The 17,069-nt window shown below is 49.6% G+C and overlaps 1 protein-coding gene across 4 annotated transcripts; it reads left to right on the plus strand.

The window, feature by feature from the left end:
- Positions 1-1,352: 1,352 nt before the first annotated feature.
- Positions 1,353-16,963, plus strand: irs1 (insulin receptor substrate 1). 4 transcript variants are annotated; one of them, XR_010324429.1, is made up of 4 exons: positions 1,353-5,241; positions 14,615-14,818; positions 14,861-14,908; positions 15,050-16,963. XR_010324429.1 is itself a non-coding variant. In XM_064301408.1 (2 exons), exons 1-2 carry the CDS (start codon positions 2,091-2,093, stop codon positions 14,617-14,619), a joined length of 3,156 nt encoding a protein of 1,051 aa, XP_064157478.1. In that variant the 5' UTR covers positions 1,353-2,090; the 3' UTR covers positions 14,620-16,963. The 4 variants fall into 4 exon arrangements, 1 of the variants encoding a protein (XP_064157478.1); XR_010324428.1 differs by having other exon boundaries at positions 14,615-14,908; XR_010324427.1 differs by having other exon boundaries at positions 14,861-16,963.
- Positions 16,964-17,069: the final 106 nt, after the last annotated feature.

The raw sequence follows: 17,069 nt of genomic DNA on the forward strand, positions 1-17,069 counted from the left end.
ATGTGTAGGTCGTGAATAAAAAAGATTTTGGATCATTTTAACAAAAATATTGCAAGTTTTTTTCCTTTTTTATACGAGGAAGTAAACCATCTAGCTTCATAGTTTTATGTTAAAGGTGATCCGAGTTCAACCACCTTTTGCAGGTGTATTAATCGTTGGTGTTGTTTGATGTTAAATGGGTCTCTGACAACAAAGGCTTCACCTGTCTTACCCAATCCTGAAATACTATGTACGTGCTTTCCTAATCATTTAGAACTAATCAGTGGAAACAGTGTGCTACGAAAAGGAGCCGGTTGTTTTATTTGATGCTGCAGCTGACAGGGCTGTTGATGGAGAGTGGACAGGCTTGAGCTTGCGTGCTGTGCAGTCACTGTGGTGAGCTGGGCAGCGCGCGCCCGAGTGGGGTCTGTCAAGCTGCAGTGGACAATCCAGGCTTTTTTCTTCTTTTTTTTTAAGATACTGATACCGCTACTGTAGCCTAAGCAATGAACCGTTCATTGAGCCTAAACCAGTACACAAACCAGTAATGTACACAAAACTGGTCCAGCATAATGAATAATAAATAGATGTTAGTATAGCCTAATCAGTTCATGACGTATTTCTATACATTATGTAATAGGTAACGTAAAATTGTATTGCAGAATTTGTTTTCAAATTCTCCATATTGCAGCTCCTTGTTTTCTTGGTGTAACAATATGGAGAATATTTATGATAGTCAAATCCAAGTGCCAGCTATATACGAATTTAAGAAAAGTTTTTGAATGAAAATATGGACGAAATAAACTGTAGCCTAATAATTCGCTTCTAATTCAGTCCGAATTGTCAACGATAACGATTAAATAACGCTATATAGAAAATTTACCGCACTTATAAAATGTTGGCGCTAAAGCCAACATTAGCAGGCTTGCGTAGGCTGCTACTTGAAAGTAATTTAGAATCACTCAAGAGGGCGATCAGTCACTTTCAGAGAACAACTACTATTTCAACAGCCTGCCACACCTCTTAATTGTTAAGCGTTTCGATTACACCTGCTATTCAAGGTAGCATCGAATGCATGACAATACATAACATATTTCGGCACGAACAAACGACCTAGAATGGCGTCCGTCGCTATTCTACCTTTACTATAAGATTAGTACGACGGCTTCAGCTCTATCTAACTTTCAAATGGAACATTTGGCCATTTAGTTAGATTGATGTAATGTTTGTCCAATCGGGACCCAAGAATAATCTAAACAAGTAGTTTGCCCAAGATTTTCTCCCGGCTTTTGCTATGGGGTTATTTGAGTCCCCGTGAATTTACTAGCCAATCAGACTACGGAGGCGGGTCGAACCGTAGTGTTTTGCCATGGTAGGTTGTACCTCCTTTTTGAACTGTCCACGCAACGAGTCATCACGTGTTCACCTCCTTCAGAGCTAGCTGGAGTCGGCAGGAGGGATTGTGCACACAAACAGGCACGGCGCCTTGTTTTTGGAGCTCTTGATTCACAAATTGAGTGGGCGAGAAAACAGTTATCGGAATACAGCGCATTGTGCCGGTTTTGCACATTTGGCGTCCTCTGAGTTTTTTCTGTTCTTTTTAAAAGTCGGGTGCATATTTTCTTTTATTTTTCTTGTTTGCACTTTTACGTTTGCAGGGATATTGACTGAATCAGCAAACTGGTTATCTCTATGGGGTCGTACGGGAACGGTGCTTGTTTTGGTCGTGCATTTGGAACTCCGGACTGAAAGCAGATACAATTTTTCTTTTATTTTTTCTACTCAAATCTTTGAGTAGTTTACCATGCATATGGCACACAGCGAGTGTATTTTAAATGCTGAAATATTTAAAGATGTAACACTCTGCGAAGGTCCCGTACTCTAGCAAGGGATTGTTTTGGCACGGAGCTGTTACCTAATTGAACCGCTCTCTTGGCTAGCTAGGTTAGCGAGGTTGCTAGCTAATGAAACAAGGGTACGTAAACGTGTTTTGCAGATAGCTGAGTCAGTCTCGTTGTGCAACCTGTTTTTGACTCACTATATGATTTGGAGTTTTCGAGAGATTATTCCACTTTTTGAACACAGTATATACAGCCACATATTTTCCGAACATGGCAAGCCCGGCCTCCGATCATGGTTGTTTTTCGGACGTGAGAAAGGTGGGTTATTTAAGGAAACCCAAAAGCATGCACAGGAGATTTTTTGTACTGCGGACTTCAAGTGTCTCTGGACCTTCCAGATTGGAATACTACGAAAACGAGAAAAAATGGAGACACAAATCGGGCGCTCCCAAGAGATCGATTCCATTAGAGAGTTGCTTCAATATTAACAAGAGGGCCGACTCCAAAAACAAGTATCTGGTGGCGCTGTATACTAAGGAGGAATATTTTGCAATCGCAGCCGATAGTGAACAGGAGCAGGACCTGTGGTACCAAGCGCTGCTCGACCTGCACAACAGGGGTAAGCTGCACGAGCCCGCCGCGGGCAGCGGAATGGGGGAGGACACTTACGGAGAGGCCACGCCGGGACCTGCCTTCAAAGAAGTTTGGCAAGTTATTTTAAAACCAAAGGGACTGGGACAAATAAAAAATTTGATCGGGATTTACAGATTGTGCCTAACGAATAAAACTATCAGCTTTGTTAAGCTGAACTCGGACGCAGCCGCTGTTGTTCTGCAGCTGATGAACATTCGGAGATGTGGTCATTCTGAGAATTTCTTTTTCATCGAAGTGGGGAGATCCGCCGTTACAGGACCCGGGGAATTTTGGATGCAAGTTGATGACTCAGTTGTAGCGCAGAACATGCACGAAACTATTCTAGAAGCCATGAAAGCAATGAGTGAGGAATTTCGCCCAAGGAGTAAAAGTCAGTCTTCCTCCAATTGCTCCACTCCCATTTCTGTACCGCTGAGAAGACACCACCACAACAACCCGCCCCCCAGCCAGGTGGGGCTCGGCAGGAGGTCCCGGGCAGAAAGCGTTACGGCCACGTCTCCGGCGACCCGAGGGAAACAGAGTCATTCTTTCCGAGTGAGAGCCTGCAGCGATGGAGAGGGCACAATGTCCAGGCCGGCCTCTGTGGAGGGTAGCCCAGGCAGTCCCAGCTCTGCTCGGACGCACGCTCAGAGGCACAGGGGCAGCTCCCGGCTCCACCCGCCCCTCAGCCACAGCAGGTCCATCCCCATGCCGTCCTCCCGCTGTTCCCCCTCGGCCACCAGCCCCGTCAGCCTCTCATCCAGCAGCACCAGCGGCCATGGGTCCACCTCCGACTGCCTGTACCCCCGCCGCTCCAGCGCCTCTGCTTCTGGCTCCCCCAGCGACGGGGGCTTCATCTCCTCTGACGAGTATGGCTCCAGCCCCTGTGACTTCCGGAGCTCCTTCCGCAGTGCCACGCCCGATTCCCTGGAGCACACCCCACCGGCCCGGGAGGAAGAGCTGAATAACTACATGTCCATGGCAAAGCCCAGCCCTGTGCCTAACGGGCACTGCAGCCGCCCCCAGCCTCGCTGCACGCCCCCCCGGCTGGAGGACTCCGAGCTGGAGAAGAGCTTCAGGAAGCGGACCCATTCCTCGGGTGCTTCGCCCCCAACCGTGTGTCACCAGAAGACCCCGTCGCAGTCCTCCACTGCGTCACTGGAGGAGTACGCCCCCATGATGCCCAATTACGGCAGGACATCGTCATACAGGCAGTCCGCATTTCTGCCATCGCAGTCGTATCCTGAGGAGAGTCTGGACCTGCCCCTGGAGGGCAGCAGGACAGGACTGGTGGATGATGGGTACATGCCCATGTCACCAGGCGTGGCTCCTGTTGCCTGCAAGAGCAATGATTACATGCCCATGAGTCCCAAAAGTGTGTCTGCGCCCCAACAGATCCTCAGTCCACGGCCACACTGCAGAGTGGACTCCAGTGGGTACATGATGATGTCGCCTAGCGTGAGCTGTTCCCCGGAGAGCGCAAACTTTGGAAAAGTCTGGACCAATGGGGCTAATCCCACGCTGTCCGAGGGCAGCGAGGGGAAAGGCCTGTGCGGGGATTACATCAACATGTCCCCCGCGAGCTGCTCCACCACCAGCACTCCGCCCGACTGCTACTTTAACCAGGTTGAAGAGGCGCTCAAACCCAGGCACTCCTACTACTCGCTACCTCGTTCCTTCAGGCACGCCCACAGGAAGCAGGAGCAGAGCCCTCTGCGCTTCTCCGTGAGCTCCGCCCGGCTGGCCTTCGGTGACTCCTCCTCCTCCTCCACCAGCAGTGACAGCCTGGGAGGGCAGGGAAGCGGGCAGCTGCCGGTCAAACCGCCGGACGAGGCGGACGGGAGGCTGACACGGCCGACGCGCCTCTCCCTGGACGGCAGCCGGGCCAGCACGCTCCCGCGGGCCCGGGACAGCCCCTTCCCCCCGGTACCTACGAGCCCCGGAGAGTACGTTGACATGGAGTTTAACGACAGGCCTTTTTCCGGCAGCCTCGCCTCCCTCCTTGCGCCCGCGTTTGCGGAGAGCAACTCCGAGAGACAGGCCCTGCGGTCCTCAGAGTACATGAACATGGAGCTGGGGGCCCAGGGCAGAAAGCCCAGGCCTGAAGCCCCAGGCCCTGCCTGCTCTGAAGGCGGTGCAGAGGCTGCCCCTGCCGCCCCTCCGCCTGCAGGTCCCTGTGCAGGAGTGCAGACCTGTGAGTACGTTCACATGCAGCTCGGAGCTCTGTGCCGAGGCTACCCGGAAGCTCAGATGGTAGTCGGGTACTCAGAGGTGAGCAGCGCTGCTGAGACCCCCAGCTGCTCCATCCCGCCCAACCAGGAGGGGGCTCTGGTGAGCGACGTCCCGGACCCCAGCTGTCTTGGGCTGATGGGATCAATGTCCGGGTTAAGCGCTTTTTCCCGGGTCAATTCCAGCCCTAACCGGAACCAGGGTGCCAAAGTGATCCGGGCCGACCCGCAAGGGCGCAGGCGGCACAGTTCGGAGACCTTCTCCTCGGCGACCGCGGTAGCCGGAGTGGCGGCGGCCTCGCCCTGCGCGGAGGACGTGAAGCGCCACAGCTCGGCCTCCTTCGAGAACGTGTGGCTGAAGCCCGGCGAGCTGGGGCCGTGCGAGAGGAGGGAGGCGACGCCGCCGACCGCCCTCCAGAACGGCCTCAACTACATGGACCTGGACCTGGCCAAGGAGCAGAACCCGCCCAGGGCCGGGCCCTCTGATGACCCCAGCACCTACGCCAGCATCAGGTTTCAGAAGGAGGAAGACCTGCGGAAAGCCACGGCACATAGAGAAGGTCAGCCCGTCACACACACGCGCACACTGCCGTTATCTCTCTGCCCCAAGCAGATACTGTCGTCATGAAATGATTGTATGGGAGTAGGAGTTTATTGTATGTTTTCTGCGACATGCACTCCTGTTGTCTGATCTTTGGAGTAAAGTGTAGTTTTGAGAACCAAAAAGCTAAGCTTGTCTTGAGAAGGAGGAGAAGGAGTTGATATGAGCTTATTGATTTATTTATGTAGTTTTCTTTACATATGCTTTAATACAGTGGTTCGCTGATGATGCATGAGAAACAGTCACAGGGTCTGTTGCTAGGAACAAGTGTGTAGGGTGTGTGGGTGGGTGTGTCTGCTGGTGGATATACGTTCATCGTTATGGTCTCCAGTCTAAAATCTAAGCTACATTGCCGGTTTGTACACATGCGGATGATGGCTGGTTTGGGAATGGAATGTTGGGACACAGTGAATGCATCACAAGCTTTTTGTTTGTGTGAAAGGTATAATTATACTGGAAGGGTTATTGTAAATATTTGCTTATTTTAAAAAAACATTCACTGAAATGTACGTTTTGGCGTTGGCTGGAAAACCGTTTTAATATCGAACCGCATGGTGTCTCCACATGAGAACGTATCCTCCATTGTTCTGGTCACCAGAACAGGCTTTCACAGAAGTACTTTTCACTTGCCTATAAATACAGCCTTCACAGAGAGTGGTGGGGCGAGGCCAGTGTGCATTTGTTTGTGAGCGTGTGTGCAGTGTTTGTTTTGGTGAGTGTGTGTGTGGATCCGGTTATGGCGTCCAGCACTTGCGTGAAATCCCACACGTCCAGAAGATAGGAGGCCTTTTCGCGTCCGTGTCGTGCGGAGTAATGAATAATTGAAAGGGAGTGAAATTGCAGGCATCCCACGCTTTAGAGCGGTGATTATCCAGGGCTGTGGGGGTGGGGTGGGGGGGCACGCATGGTTGTGTAACCCTCTTGCTCCGCTGCATGTGTGCCCCTGTGGGAAACCCTTTATGGGATTTAGGTTGGGGGGGAGTGGGGGGGGGGGAGTGGGGGGATCGGGTTGTGAGGGGCGTCTTATCTAGGGGAAGTGTTTAACATGCTGAGGGTAAAAACAATGTCCTGTTTACGCCAGAAACTGAGAGTGCGTGTGCGTGCATGCTAGCTCGTGTCGGCGCACGCTTGCGCGCATGTATGTTGGGAAGTTTGTTTTTTTGCTGCCGCTTTTTCCCCCGATGCTTGAATTGCCTGTCATTGTGCGCTCTTTATAACGGGCTGGTCAGCTGTGTGTAGGCAGGACGGCGCCCTGGTCATGGACTGCCCTGGAATCAAACCGACCTTGGAATGAAAATACAGGTTTTTTTTTTATGCCACGTGAGCTTCGTTGTTTGAACCTCACATTTTAGTTGATGCCTAGGCAGTGAAAATGGTGCACATTTTCATTATCTGCCCTACTGATCTTCTGTCGGTGTCACGGCCAGCCATATCCGAGAGAAGCAGAGTGAGCAGAAATGAACAAGTCATCTGCCCTCAAATGCTGCCTGCAAATGCGGAGTGACTTTCAGAGCAGAAAACTGGGGGGAAAACGGCACAGCATCATGGCGCTTAGATAAGAGGTTTCTTTTGGGGAAAAATGCTCCATTCAGGTTTATTGGCTAATACACATTTGTTTCAATGACTTCACACTTCCCAGTGAGGAAAAGAGGCTCTTGTTAACACATTCCTGAGAATCAGACTGTGCTCCACCACATTTGCATTCTTAGTACCCACTGTGTGACTGAAAATTTGTTTTCAGAGTGATCAACCAATGTCCAGATGTCTGGTAACAGACTACCTTGGTAGCTGCAATGTTTTGAATGGAGCAATGTCTTTGCACTCGTTTAGCATTTGCACACAACACCAGTTTGGCCGGGCCGGGGGCTTTTTGAAGGAGGGGTTGTACAGGAATGTCCATAAAAGGGGGGGCGTTTGGTGTTGAGAGTTAGAGTGTAGCTCCAGGGCTGAAACTCAGTGGCAATGGTCCTGTGATTTCGGCGCCTCTCTTTCGGTGATCGTCTTATCATGGGGGCTCCTGTAAAGCTTCCGGATGTTCTGCTGGGAGGGGGGCACCTCTCAACCCATCTGCAAATGTCCCTCCATCCCAGACCCCTCCTCCGCCCGGCCCTGCAGCTCCACAGTCGTACACAAGCGAGTCCTTAAGCTCTGCCTCGTCCCGCATGGCTGTTGAATTGAAAGCGTGTAGCATTAGGGTCGGTGGAGAGCCTGACTGCGTGACTCGGGTGCGTACAGATCGCACTGGCATTCAAACTGCCCTGGCAATGACATGCATTAACTTCCTATGGAAGTGTGCGTGAGGAACATAACCCCTGGGAACAGGGAAATGTTTATTCACAATCAGTTGTCTTCTGTGGGTCCTTCACAGTAATAAGCTGTTTTGTCACACCGAAAGCTGTACGTTTAGTTTAGTTTGAAAGTTTTTTTTAAATCTGGCAAGCACCAAAATGCCAGTTTCAAGTCCATGTGAAAACAGGGGTCTGGGGGTCCACTTTCTGTGAACTGTGGTACGGTTCGCTGTGTGAAAGACATCTTTGATTTGCCTTGATTTTCTGTTTTCGGAGTATCACAGTAGTTTTAACCACCTCCAAGGGTAGTGTTCTTCATTGATTCAGTCCATCATTAAACACATTTGTTAAGTAGACCTATTGTGTATTTTAACCCCATTTGTTATAAGAATTCTCAGCTAAAGTTCTAACGGTATTTACAGTGGAAAAACTAGCTAATACAGTCAGTGTTTCTTCTTCTGAAATGACAAAAAAGCACTCTAAAGCACGCTCCCTACAATTTCCTGAATAGCCTATATATCCTTTTTTAAAATTTCACAATTAAAGTAAAATGTAAAGATGTACATACTTTGTAGTATATACAGCTGTCCGTCATCTGCACATTTGTATTATAGTGTGATATTAATGACTCATTACTGCAGCTGTGACTGCACAAGTACGCGTAGCTCGTTTACGTGTTTTAGTGGACTTTGTGCACTAAGTCGGTGTTTACCTTGGTGGCGGGCCACAGCAGTTGGTCCCAGTTACAGTCTGATGAATGCGTGCGCCATCAGATCCTGATTTCTCTGAAACCTTTTGACAGTAAGAGCACGTCTGCAGCATCCTCTCCAAGAGCACTCCGTTCACTACACGCAATCTCGGCAGTCTCATGTTGTTCCGTTTCATCCAGTTCCATTTGGTTTGCCCGCCAAATCAAAAAAAGAAGAATGGCAAGCATGTCACTTTGCGAGCGCTCCTCCATGATTGGCCCCTTTCTGTAAACTCCTGCGATTTGGGGCCAGTAGAATTGGGGAATGGATCACCATGTGCATATGGACTGTGGTGCACTTCAGAATCGCGAGTGTGAAGTCAAACCAGCCATCGCACGAGTATGTGGGGGAGAAAGTTTAAGAGTCTGTTTGAATACACTCTAGTAGGTGTGAAAATTGGCCCAAAGTTTTGCGAACATGTGGGGCTTCTGTTTGGGGCTGGCGAGGGATGCCTGCGCCCCTGCGTTCGGCGGCGCCCCGCCCCGCCCGGCTCTGTGTGATCTGCCCGGCCCCGCTGGAGCGCACGGCGGACTGTCCTCACTTCACCCCTGGCCGAGGGTAACCTGGCAACCGGGCCGGCCTGGGCCCGGGCCAGACCAGACCAGACGCACACAGAGCTCGGTGCAGGGGGGAGAGCGCAGCGCAGTCTGGACAGACCCGGCCAGCCGCTCGTCTGAAGGGTCTGCGCTGTTCGCGGGGGGCTGGCGTTTGTAAAGATCAAGATCATCGTCTGGTCCACACACTGAACCGATGACAGCCTAGGTACGCACTGTGAAGTTCAGCTAATCTGTGCTGCGTCTACGTGGCGACCGTCCTAGTAAAACGTGTCCAAAAAGAGGCCTGGCGGGGCGTTCGGCTGTTCCTCAGGTTTGGCCGGTCCGGCGGTCACCGGGGCAGGTTGTGTGACCCGCGGGTCTCCGCGTCGCTCCGACGGGCTCGCTCGCTTTGATCAGACACGGGATCAGTGGTCGTCTGCTCTTCGGGGGGATGGGTAGGGGGGGGAGAGCCTCTCGGCTTGCAGAGCTCCCTTTTCCCGCGAAGAAATGGGAGGGCTCCTTTTTGGCGGGAGTCCAGGAGAAGCCACAATAAACTACAACAAACTTATTGAAACCTGGCCGTGTTTGCATTTAGACTGTAAACAGCCGCTGTGGGCTGCATGTGCGTCCCTTCTGCGGCGGCCATCCCGGCTCAGCGCCCGCAGCCGTATGACATTATTTCCACAAGTGCTTGTGTCCTTATTTATGTCCTCATCGCCGAGGTCACGGGAGCAGCAGTGGAAAGTTTTGTGAAGTGCGTCCGCTCTGGCATGTCTCTGCCTGAAGCTGGAAACTTTTACATGTTTTTATGCGCTGCGTTGAGCCCTCCTTTGTTTCTGCTGTGCAGACCTACTCTTGCTCTTATTCAGCTGCTCCGCTCGTCCTGTGTGAGGTCCCCCACCCCCCCCAGTTCACCTCTAGGGCAGGGGTTTATTTCTTTATTTTTTGTCCATAACAAGGACATGCTGATGGGCACTTATTTTTTGTTTCTGAGTATTATTTATTCAGCCGTAAAAATTCAATTGTTGAAATTAGGCTAAGTGATTCTTCTTGTCTAGCAGGATAGATGCTATAGCCGTCACCATCAATAGCTGCATTCATTTTTTATCTGATCCAGGGATAGAACCAGCACACTGCAGCCTTCTTTGGTTCATATGAGGTTTAAGCGCTTCGTGATGTCATTTTTATGTAGCGATATAATACAGACTGGGAAACTTGTCTTTGTTCGTGTCTTTAAGCTTGACTTGACTTGGAAATGTTTGCGTTCGGTCTTGCGCCGCTCCTTAAATCATGCTACGGCTCAGGTGTGTGGAGACAGGGAGTCAAACACGCTACATTTCTGTCCGTTTGCTGCTCTGGTGAAGATTCAGTGGAAATGACCTCATTGCCAAACATAGCGAGGGCTGTGCTGCACCGGGAGAACCTGCTCCAGGGCCCCCCCGGGTTCACAGCATCCAGGGGGCCGAACGGGGAAAAAACCTGCGTGTGTCTCAACTTGCTGAAGTCGGCAAAACATGTGGGGATCGAGGGGGAGGGAAGGCTTTTCTTTGCTGAAAGGAATGGAATTTAGCAAAGTCAAAAGTGCTTTCACATCACACAGCTATGATTAAAGCGTTGCATTCTTTGTTTCTCAGCAAGAAAAGCTTCATCTGCCTGATTTTAGCTTTCCATTTTAAAGGCTTTTTTTCTCCTCCGGATGTTCTTTTGATTTACAACCTTTTTAAATAAAATGATATAAATCAGTTTTGTGCCATTACACAATGTTAGAGTTTAAGCCAAAGCAGGTCACCATTGCATGACTTATTTTTTGCCTCGTAGCCAACCGGTTAATGGCTTTCCCACATCAGCAGCGGGCGGGCGGGCGGGCGGGCGGGCAGGCGGGCAGGCAGGCAGGCAGGAGGGCAGGATGTGGGCATGCAGCTGGTGAGTCTGTACAAACTGAAAGCTTCCAGTGGACTGTAGACAGGCTGGTGAAAGCCGGTGTCAAAACAGGGCATGTGGTACGACTTCAGCTCTGCTAGCTAAATTACATTTGGTGGTTTTCGCTTCTGTTCAGATAATTATGGGGACCAAGGTGCACATTTTGTGTTTGTTCTTTCTGCTGCTTTCACAGAAATGACTTCACTCCTGCTCAGTTAAAATGCTCATTTTCTTTTGCCATTTTCTTCAGGTGGTGGGGCCTCTCTGCTGTGGCTCTGTAACGTAGCCCTATACAGTAATTACACGATTTACGCAATTCATAATTACATTCCGGTATTTTGAAAGTTTATTTCCGATTTGGAATGTATTTGTGTGCAGCCTTTTTGGGAAATGTTTTTCTTTGTTCTTCAATTTGGAATGGCCCCTTAAAATTCCAGTTGAGCTGTTCAATGTGCATCTTCTGCAGCTGGTGTTACTGTGTATTTTGCTGAGTGAGCCTTTAGAAATACACACCCTGAGCTCATTCATTTATGTTCATGGGCCAGAGATGGTTTTGTTATGTTGTAATTATTGACGCCAAATTAAAACTTGTAAACAAGGCTGTTTTACCCTTGGGTTGTTTTAAATGATATTGGTTGGGTTTTTTGAAATTGAGATATTATATGAAATTACTGGTTGCTCGGGTACATAAAGTAGGCTACCTTTCCGCTGCATTTGGAAATGAGCATCTCTTCATCAGTTTCTCTTCGTCGCATCTGTTTATTGTTTGAGAGTAAGGCATATAATGCTAGGCTAGCTGTGCAACTTGAGACAAGCGTCCCCATGGCAGGTAAAGCGAGTATGTCTATTTGTCATAGGTTGGTGCCAGGCATGATGGGAAAGCTGCGCAGTAAGTGCGCTGTACAGGCGGGTAGTGAACAAACGGTGGTTGTAGCTAATTGCGCTTGGCACTGTTTGCAGCTGTGCGTTTTGACCAGCCTGACTGCCTTTACACAGCAGTGGATAGCTAACAGATTGGCACCTGTTAGGTTAGAGCTAGGTTACCGCTTCCGCCGGCTTCTAGTTGCATGTAGGACATTGATACACTGCATTCATCTGACCAGTGTCAGTTGACTAGTGTTGCGAAGCTTAAAAAGAAAAAAAACTAGTAGCTACAAGAGTGTAGCAGTTTGAGTGTGGCAATTGCATGTCTTCACCCAGCCTAAATGCATCTCCCGGTGCCAAGCTGGACTCCTTCCACCCAGCACCTGTGGTCTCGCTGGTGCGAGAGAGACGCACGCACGCACCCCTAAAAGGAGATTCTGACCTTAGTGTGATTAGGCCACCCCCTGCCCCCCCTCCCAAACATGCGGTGGAAATGCCTCTGAGTTTGTCCCTGCTGGATTTAGGGTGAACAGCAGCTAATGTTTCAGAGCCGTGTTTAAAAGGGGAAGTCAGTCCGTGGGCTTCGTATGGCCTGATCCCGCCCCACCACCCCCCACCCCCCACCCCGTCCCCCCCAGATCAGCCGCTGCCAGGCAAACCCTCTCTCCTTCGTCCCACCATGTCACACCCTTCAGTGGGAAAGAATCTGTAAGTCACGGGGTCGCTGGCGATGTGGCTGTGTGTGGTATGTGTCGTGCAGACTGGGTGACTCCGCTTGTGGTTTTCTATCAGCGACGTTCATGCTTAGGCCAGCTAGAGCTGAGCAGTTCCCATCGCTCCTTCTGTCGCTAACTCGCCAGTCAGCGCTGTGAAATGACACGCGTGTTCACAGGAAGTGCAGCCCCGCCTTATGAAAGCGCTGGAATTGAATTTCTTTGCTGGTGCTGTACTGAGACTTTGGCTGTGATCAGAACGCTGAAAGGTCATTGATGAAAAGCTGGGCTCCCGTTTGATGGTGTCCGTGAGACCGCTCTCGCTGCCTGCAGTAGCTGTCCGTGAGACCGCTCTCGCTGTCTGCGGTAACTGTCCGTGAGACCGCTCGTGCCTGCGAGCTGTCCTGACGTGCTGCCTGCAGTAGCTGTCCGTGGGAACGGTGACACACAGTGACTGGCCCATCACTCTCTCGCACTGCGTGATCTCCCAGAATGCACCAAAAGCAGCTGTCAGAACAAATTAGTCACAAGCTGCGAAGGCAGAGCACTGAGACTCTGTGTCTGTGTGCAGCCACTGAAGACACACTTGGATGAGGTAGATATACAATAAAATAAAAGAGTGTGTGTGTTGGGGGGGTAATGGAGTTTAGTGGAGGTATTTGGTCAATACAGGGAGGACATTTGGAGTCCAGAGGAATCATTGCACATCGCTACATCCGTATATAGGGCACAGAGTAACTGTGTCTGTCTGTCTGGCTGCCAGTCACAGGGATGCGGATCTTCCGTGAGCAGAGTCAGGAGCATTGGTTGGTGACCGTGGGCTTGTAATTGTGGGTACCCCCCTGCTGGGACCACATAATCACTGGGGCGCTTATGTAACGAGCACACGACAACAAAAGCCTGCAGGAGTCTGGAGTGAGAGAGCAGATCAGACGTGCGGAAAGAACAGGACATTCCCTTAGCAGACCTCTCTTAATCCTGGGGGTGTGGGGGCAGGGGGTGGGGGCAGGGTGTGGCGCGGGGCACGGGGGCAGATCTCCCAGACTGCCTCTGCCAGAAGATGATGTCATTGGGATTTCGCTCCGTGCTGCTCGTCTGGTGCCGTTTTATGGGTTGCTAGGGAAACACCGATGCTTGTTTGTTAGTTACAAATGTAGTGGACCCTCTGCAGGTCTTTCGTTCCCATGATCCTTCATTCATTCTCCCAGCTTCACGCAGAGCCTGCATCTCTGTTTATGGTCACTGCTGTTAATGTTAGATGATGGACTTCCCTCACTGGTGAAAGTGAAGTGCTATGTTGAAGTTTTACCTGATCTTGCCTGAATCAGTGGTGAACTCCTCTCTGAGGGTTCCTAAATCCATCTGTGTTTGAGAACAGTTCTGGAGAAGCAGAAAAACCTTTGTGCTGTCATGTTGAAGTATAGATTTAAGTTTGTTTCATGCTAGTGAATTTTCAAGGTGAAGTCTCCAAATTTTGTCCATGTGGATTTCTTAGGTCACAAGGTCATTTCTTGCCATTTTAGAATTGCGTACATGGTTGGTATGTAAATTTGCAGTAATAATATTTGGAAAATTAAAATGTCTGTCCATTTGTGAATCATGCGATTGAAATCAGCTATTAAAATACACAAAGGTGGGGTAATCAGTTAGCGAGAATATCATTATCACATTACGTATTATACATAGCGGTAAAAAACATTTATTACAACAATAGACCCTAACAGCCATATTTTCACTTTGAAAAAACAGGAGTTGTTATATTGCTAGTAAGTGGGCTCATATTCAGTTAAAACTGAGGACTTCATTACTTGTTTTTATAATTTGCCGGAAAAGCAACATGGAGACCATTTGTTCCCAAACCATTAAGGCTTTATTCCATGTTGCGTTGCACTGAAATGGCCCTGGCTTTTAGCAGCTTAACGGGATCAGCCTCCCGTAAGCACCCTGCAAGCTCTCCATGGCCAGCACAGCCTGGAGCAGCGACGGGGGGACAGGACATGTAGCGTGGTTGCAGGTTCACATCCAAGCGATGCCATTGTGCCATTGAGCATCCTGTATTGCTCTAGTAAACATCCAGCCCAGTAAATGGAAAATGTCTTTAAATATAAGTTGCATGACAAGCATATAAATAAAGAATACATTTTATGGTGTTGTGTGCTAGACCTAGTACCGGAACATTTACCTTTTGGGTGTGATGTGTCAGGGGAAACTAATATTGCTTAATCCAGGTTTTTTACGTGTTTCTCTTCTTGCCTCTTGCAGAATGAAGACCTGGACCTCCCTACACCCCAGTCAGCTTGCCCACCCTGCCACAAAGCACACCTCCCTCCAACCGTGAAGGTACAGCAGAGACCTGGGGTACAGCATCTGTATGACAGTAAAGGTACAGCACATATCAATGGTACAGCACCATCATGAGCGTGATGGTGCAGCACAGAGGAACGGTACAGCACCACCCTTCTGAGCGTGATGGTGCAGCACAGAGGCACGGTACAGCGCCATCATGAGCGTATTGGTGCAGCACAGACAAGCGATACAGCACCACCCTTCTGGACAGTGATGGTGCAGCACAGACGGACGGTACAGCACCATCCTTCCAAGTGTGATGGTGCAGCATAGACAGGTGGTACAGCACCACCCTTCTGGTCAGTGATGGTACAGCACAGACGGACGGTACAGCACCACCCTTCTGGTCAGTGATGGTACAGCACAGACGGACGGTACAGCACCACCCTTCTGGACAGTGATGGTGCAACACAGACGGACGGTACAGCACCACCCTTATGAGCGTTATGGTGTAGCACGTCTATTCCCCTCAGAGTGGAGTACTTCAAAGGCATGAAGCCTCAGCAAGCAGGACAGTGCTTTCAGGCGGCCTTGTTTACCCAGTCTCATCTCAGGACCCAGTGAACTGAAGCACACACACAGGAGTGCAGACAGATTCCTCCACGGCACCTCAGCCAATCCGCATTGCCTCTCCCTGTTTCTTAGGGATTTTCTCTTTATGTTTGGGGGCAATTCCAACAATTCCTACTATAACAATTATGACTTGTTACAGAATAGATGGGCTACCACTTTTGCTGGGATTTTTAGTATCTTTTTTTTTCTTTTTCTTTTCCCCCGGTCTGATTTCCGGGCAGGCGGAGCACCATGTGACTGTGCTGTTGACATAACGGTCGCATGCTTTGACTTTGATCACAAACATGCCATTTCCCCCCAAAGCCCCTGTGCCTGATGCTCTCCATCGCGGGTCACAGCTCAGCGCCTCGCGGCGTTTAATTCCTGCAGTGTCTGGAGCAGCGCTCCGCTTAGCAGTAGCATCGCTCCGTGTCATGAAGCGCTGTCCCGTGCCGGTGCCCGCGGTCCGCAGTGCCGCGCGAGCGCATGGCTCATCGGGAGCGTCAGGCGCGTTCGACTGGCACGGCGACGCGTTGAGCAACCGTGCTTCCTAACCCAATCAGAATGCAGAACCGCTGCGCGTGCTTTTCCACGCGCTTTTATTATCTCTTCTGGGCCACCACTCAGATATTGTGACCCGTGATCTTCGATCTTTGATTTGTAATAATGACCAATGCCCAAAGTTGTTTTTTTTTATTTTTCTTATATCTAGCCAAAAGGTTGCCCATGTCAAATCAAAATTGACCATTGTTGAAATTGATAAACCAATGAACGAGTCTGTTCCGACCTGTTTCTCTTGTAAGCTTCAATTAATATTTGTGCAGAAAACCTGCTGTAAAGTTGCTTGCTGTTTTTATTTAACTTTTGTGGTTTTCATTTCTTATCAGAAATCCTCAGTTGTGTGCCTAAGGGGATCACAGCTACAAGAAAACAGGAGTTCATAATATCTGTCTCATTTGCTGCTGAAAAGACTGAAGAGAACAGTCTGTGTAAATTATTTAATATAGAAAATGGCATTCATGTTTGTCTCAGAGTTAAGTATTTAACATTTCATGGTTTATGTTGGTTCTTTGTTTTTTGGGAAATGAAATGTAAAGGGCACATTTTTGGATATGTGTCTGCGGTTGTTTTATGTTCTGTTCGACACGGGAGAATTGCTTAATTATGGCGTGGAAAGAACGGGTGACCGTTTACCTGCGATGCCCGATGTGTAGTGAACATCTGTGAGGTGGTCCGTGGGCGGGTGTGCCACCGCACCCTGCCCACCGGGTCGGACCGCCCCCCTCGTCGCGTTTTGATTTTGCCATCTTGTCTTCTGAATTCGGATCGACCGGGGACAGGCTCGTAGTTCTTCCTGCTCGGTCGTCGCCAGCACCAACCACGTCTTCCACTGTATAAAATGTAGAGAATTGGGTGGGTTAATTAATGAACAAATGTCAAATTGAGGAAACTGATGGTTTGGGGTGAATTTACGGATGCGTGGATGAATGCAGTGCTCGATTTAAACGAATGAACAATCCAATGGATGTTTGAATTGGTACAGGAGAAGTGAATGGATGGATGAATGAAAGAACGAATGCAATGGAAAGCAGTAGGGCAGCTCCAGCAGAATGGACACCCCCCCCCCACCTCCAACCTGAGAGAACATGGAAGTGTTTGTCTGCTCTGAAACCTGTTGTGTAATAAAGTAGAGATGTTTCCCTTTCTCTTTTACACTGGTGTCGTGCAGTTTTCTTTTGTAATGGGACTTTAAAAGGCAGAATGAGGAGGTCTTAGAGCTTCAGTATAAACTAATTTCCTGCCTGTTTCCGCTCTTTCC

Source organism: Anguilla rostrata, chromosome 12 (assembly GCF_018555375.3).
Source record: "Anguilla rostrata isolate EN2019 chromosome 12, ASM1855537v3, whole genome shotgun sequence".
NCBI lineage: Eukaryota > Metazoa > Chordata > Actinopteri > Anguilliformes > Anguillidae > Anguilla > Anguilla rostrata.

Excerpts from the sequence above, each read along its gene's own strand:
- irs1 (XM_064301408.1), top strand. The coding sequence starts at position 2,091 with ATGGCAAGCCCGGCCTCCGATCATGGTTGTTTTTCGGACGTGAGAAAG.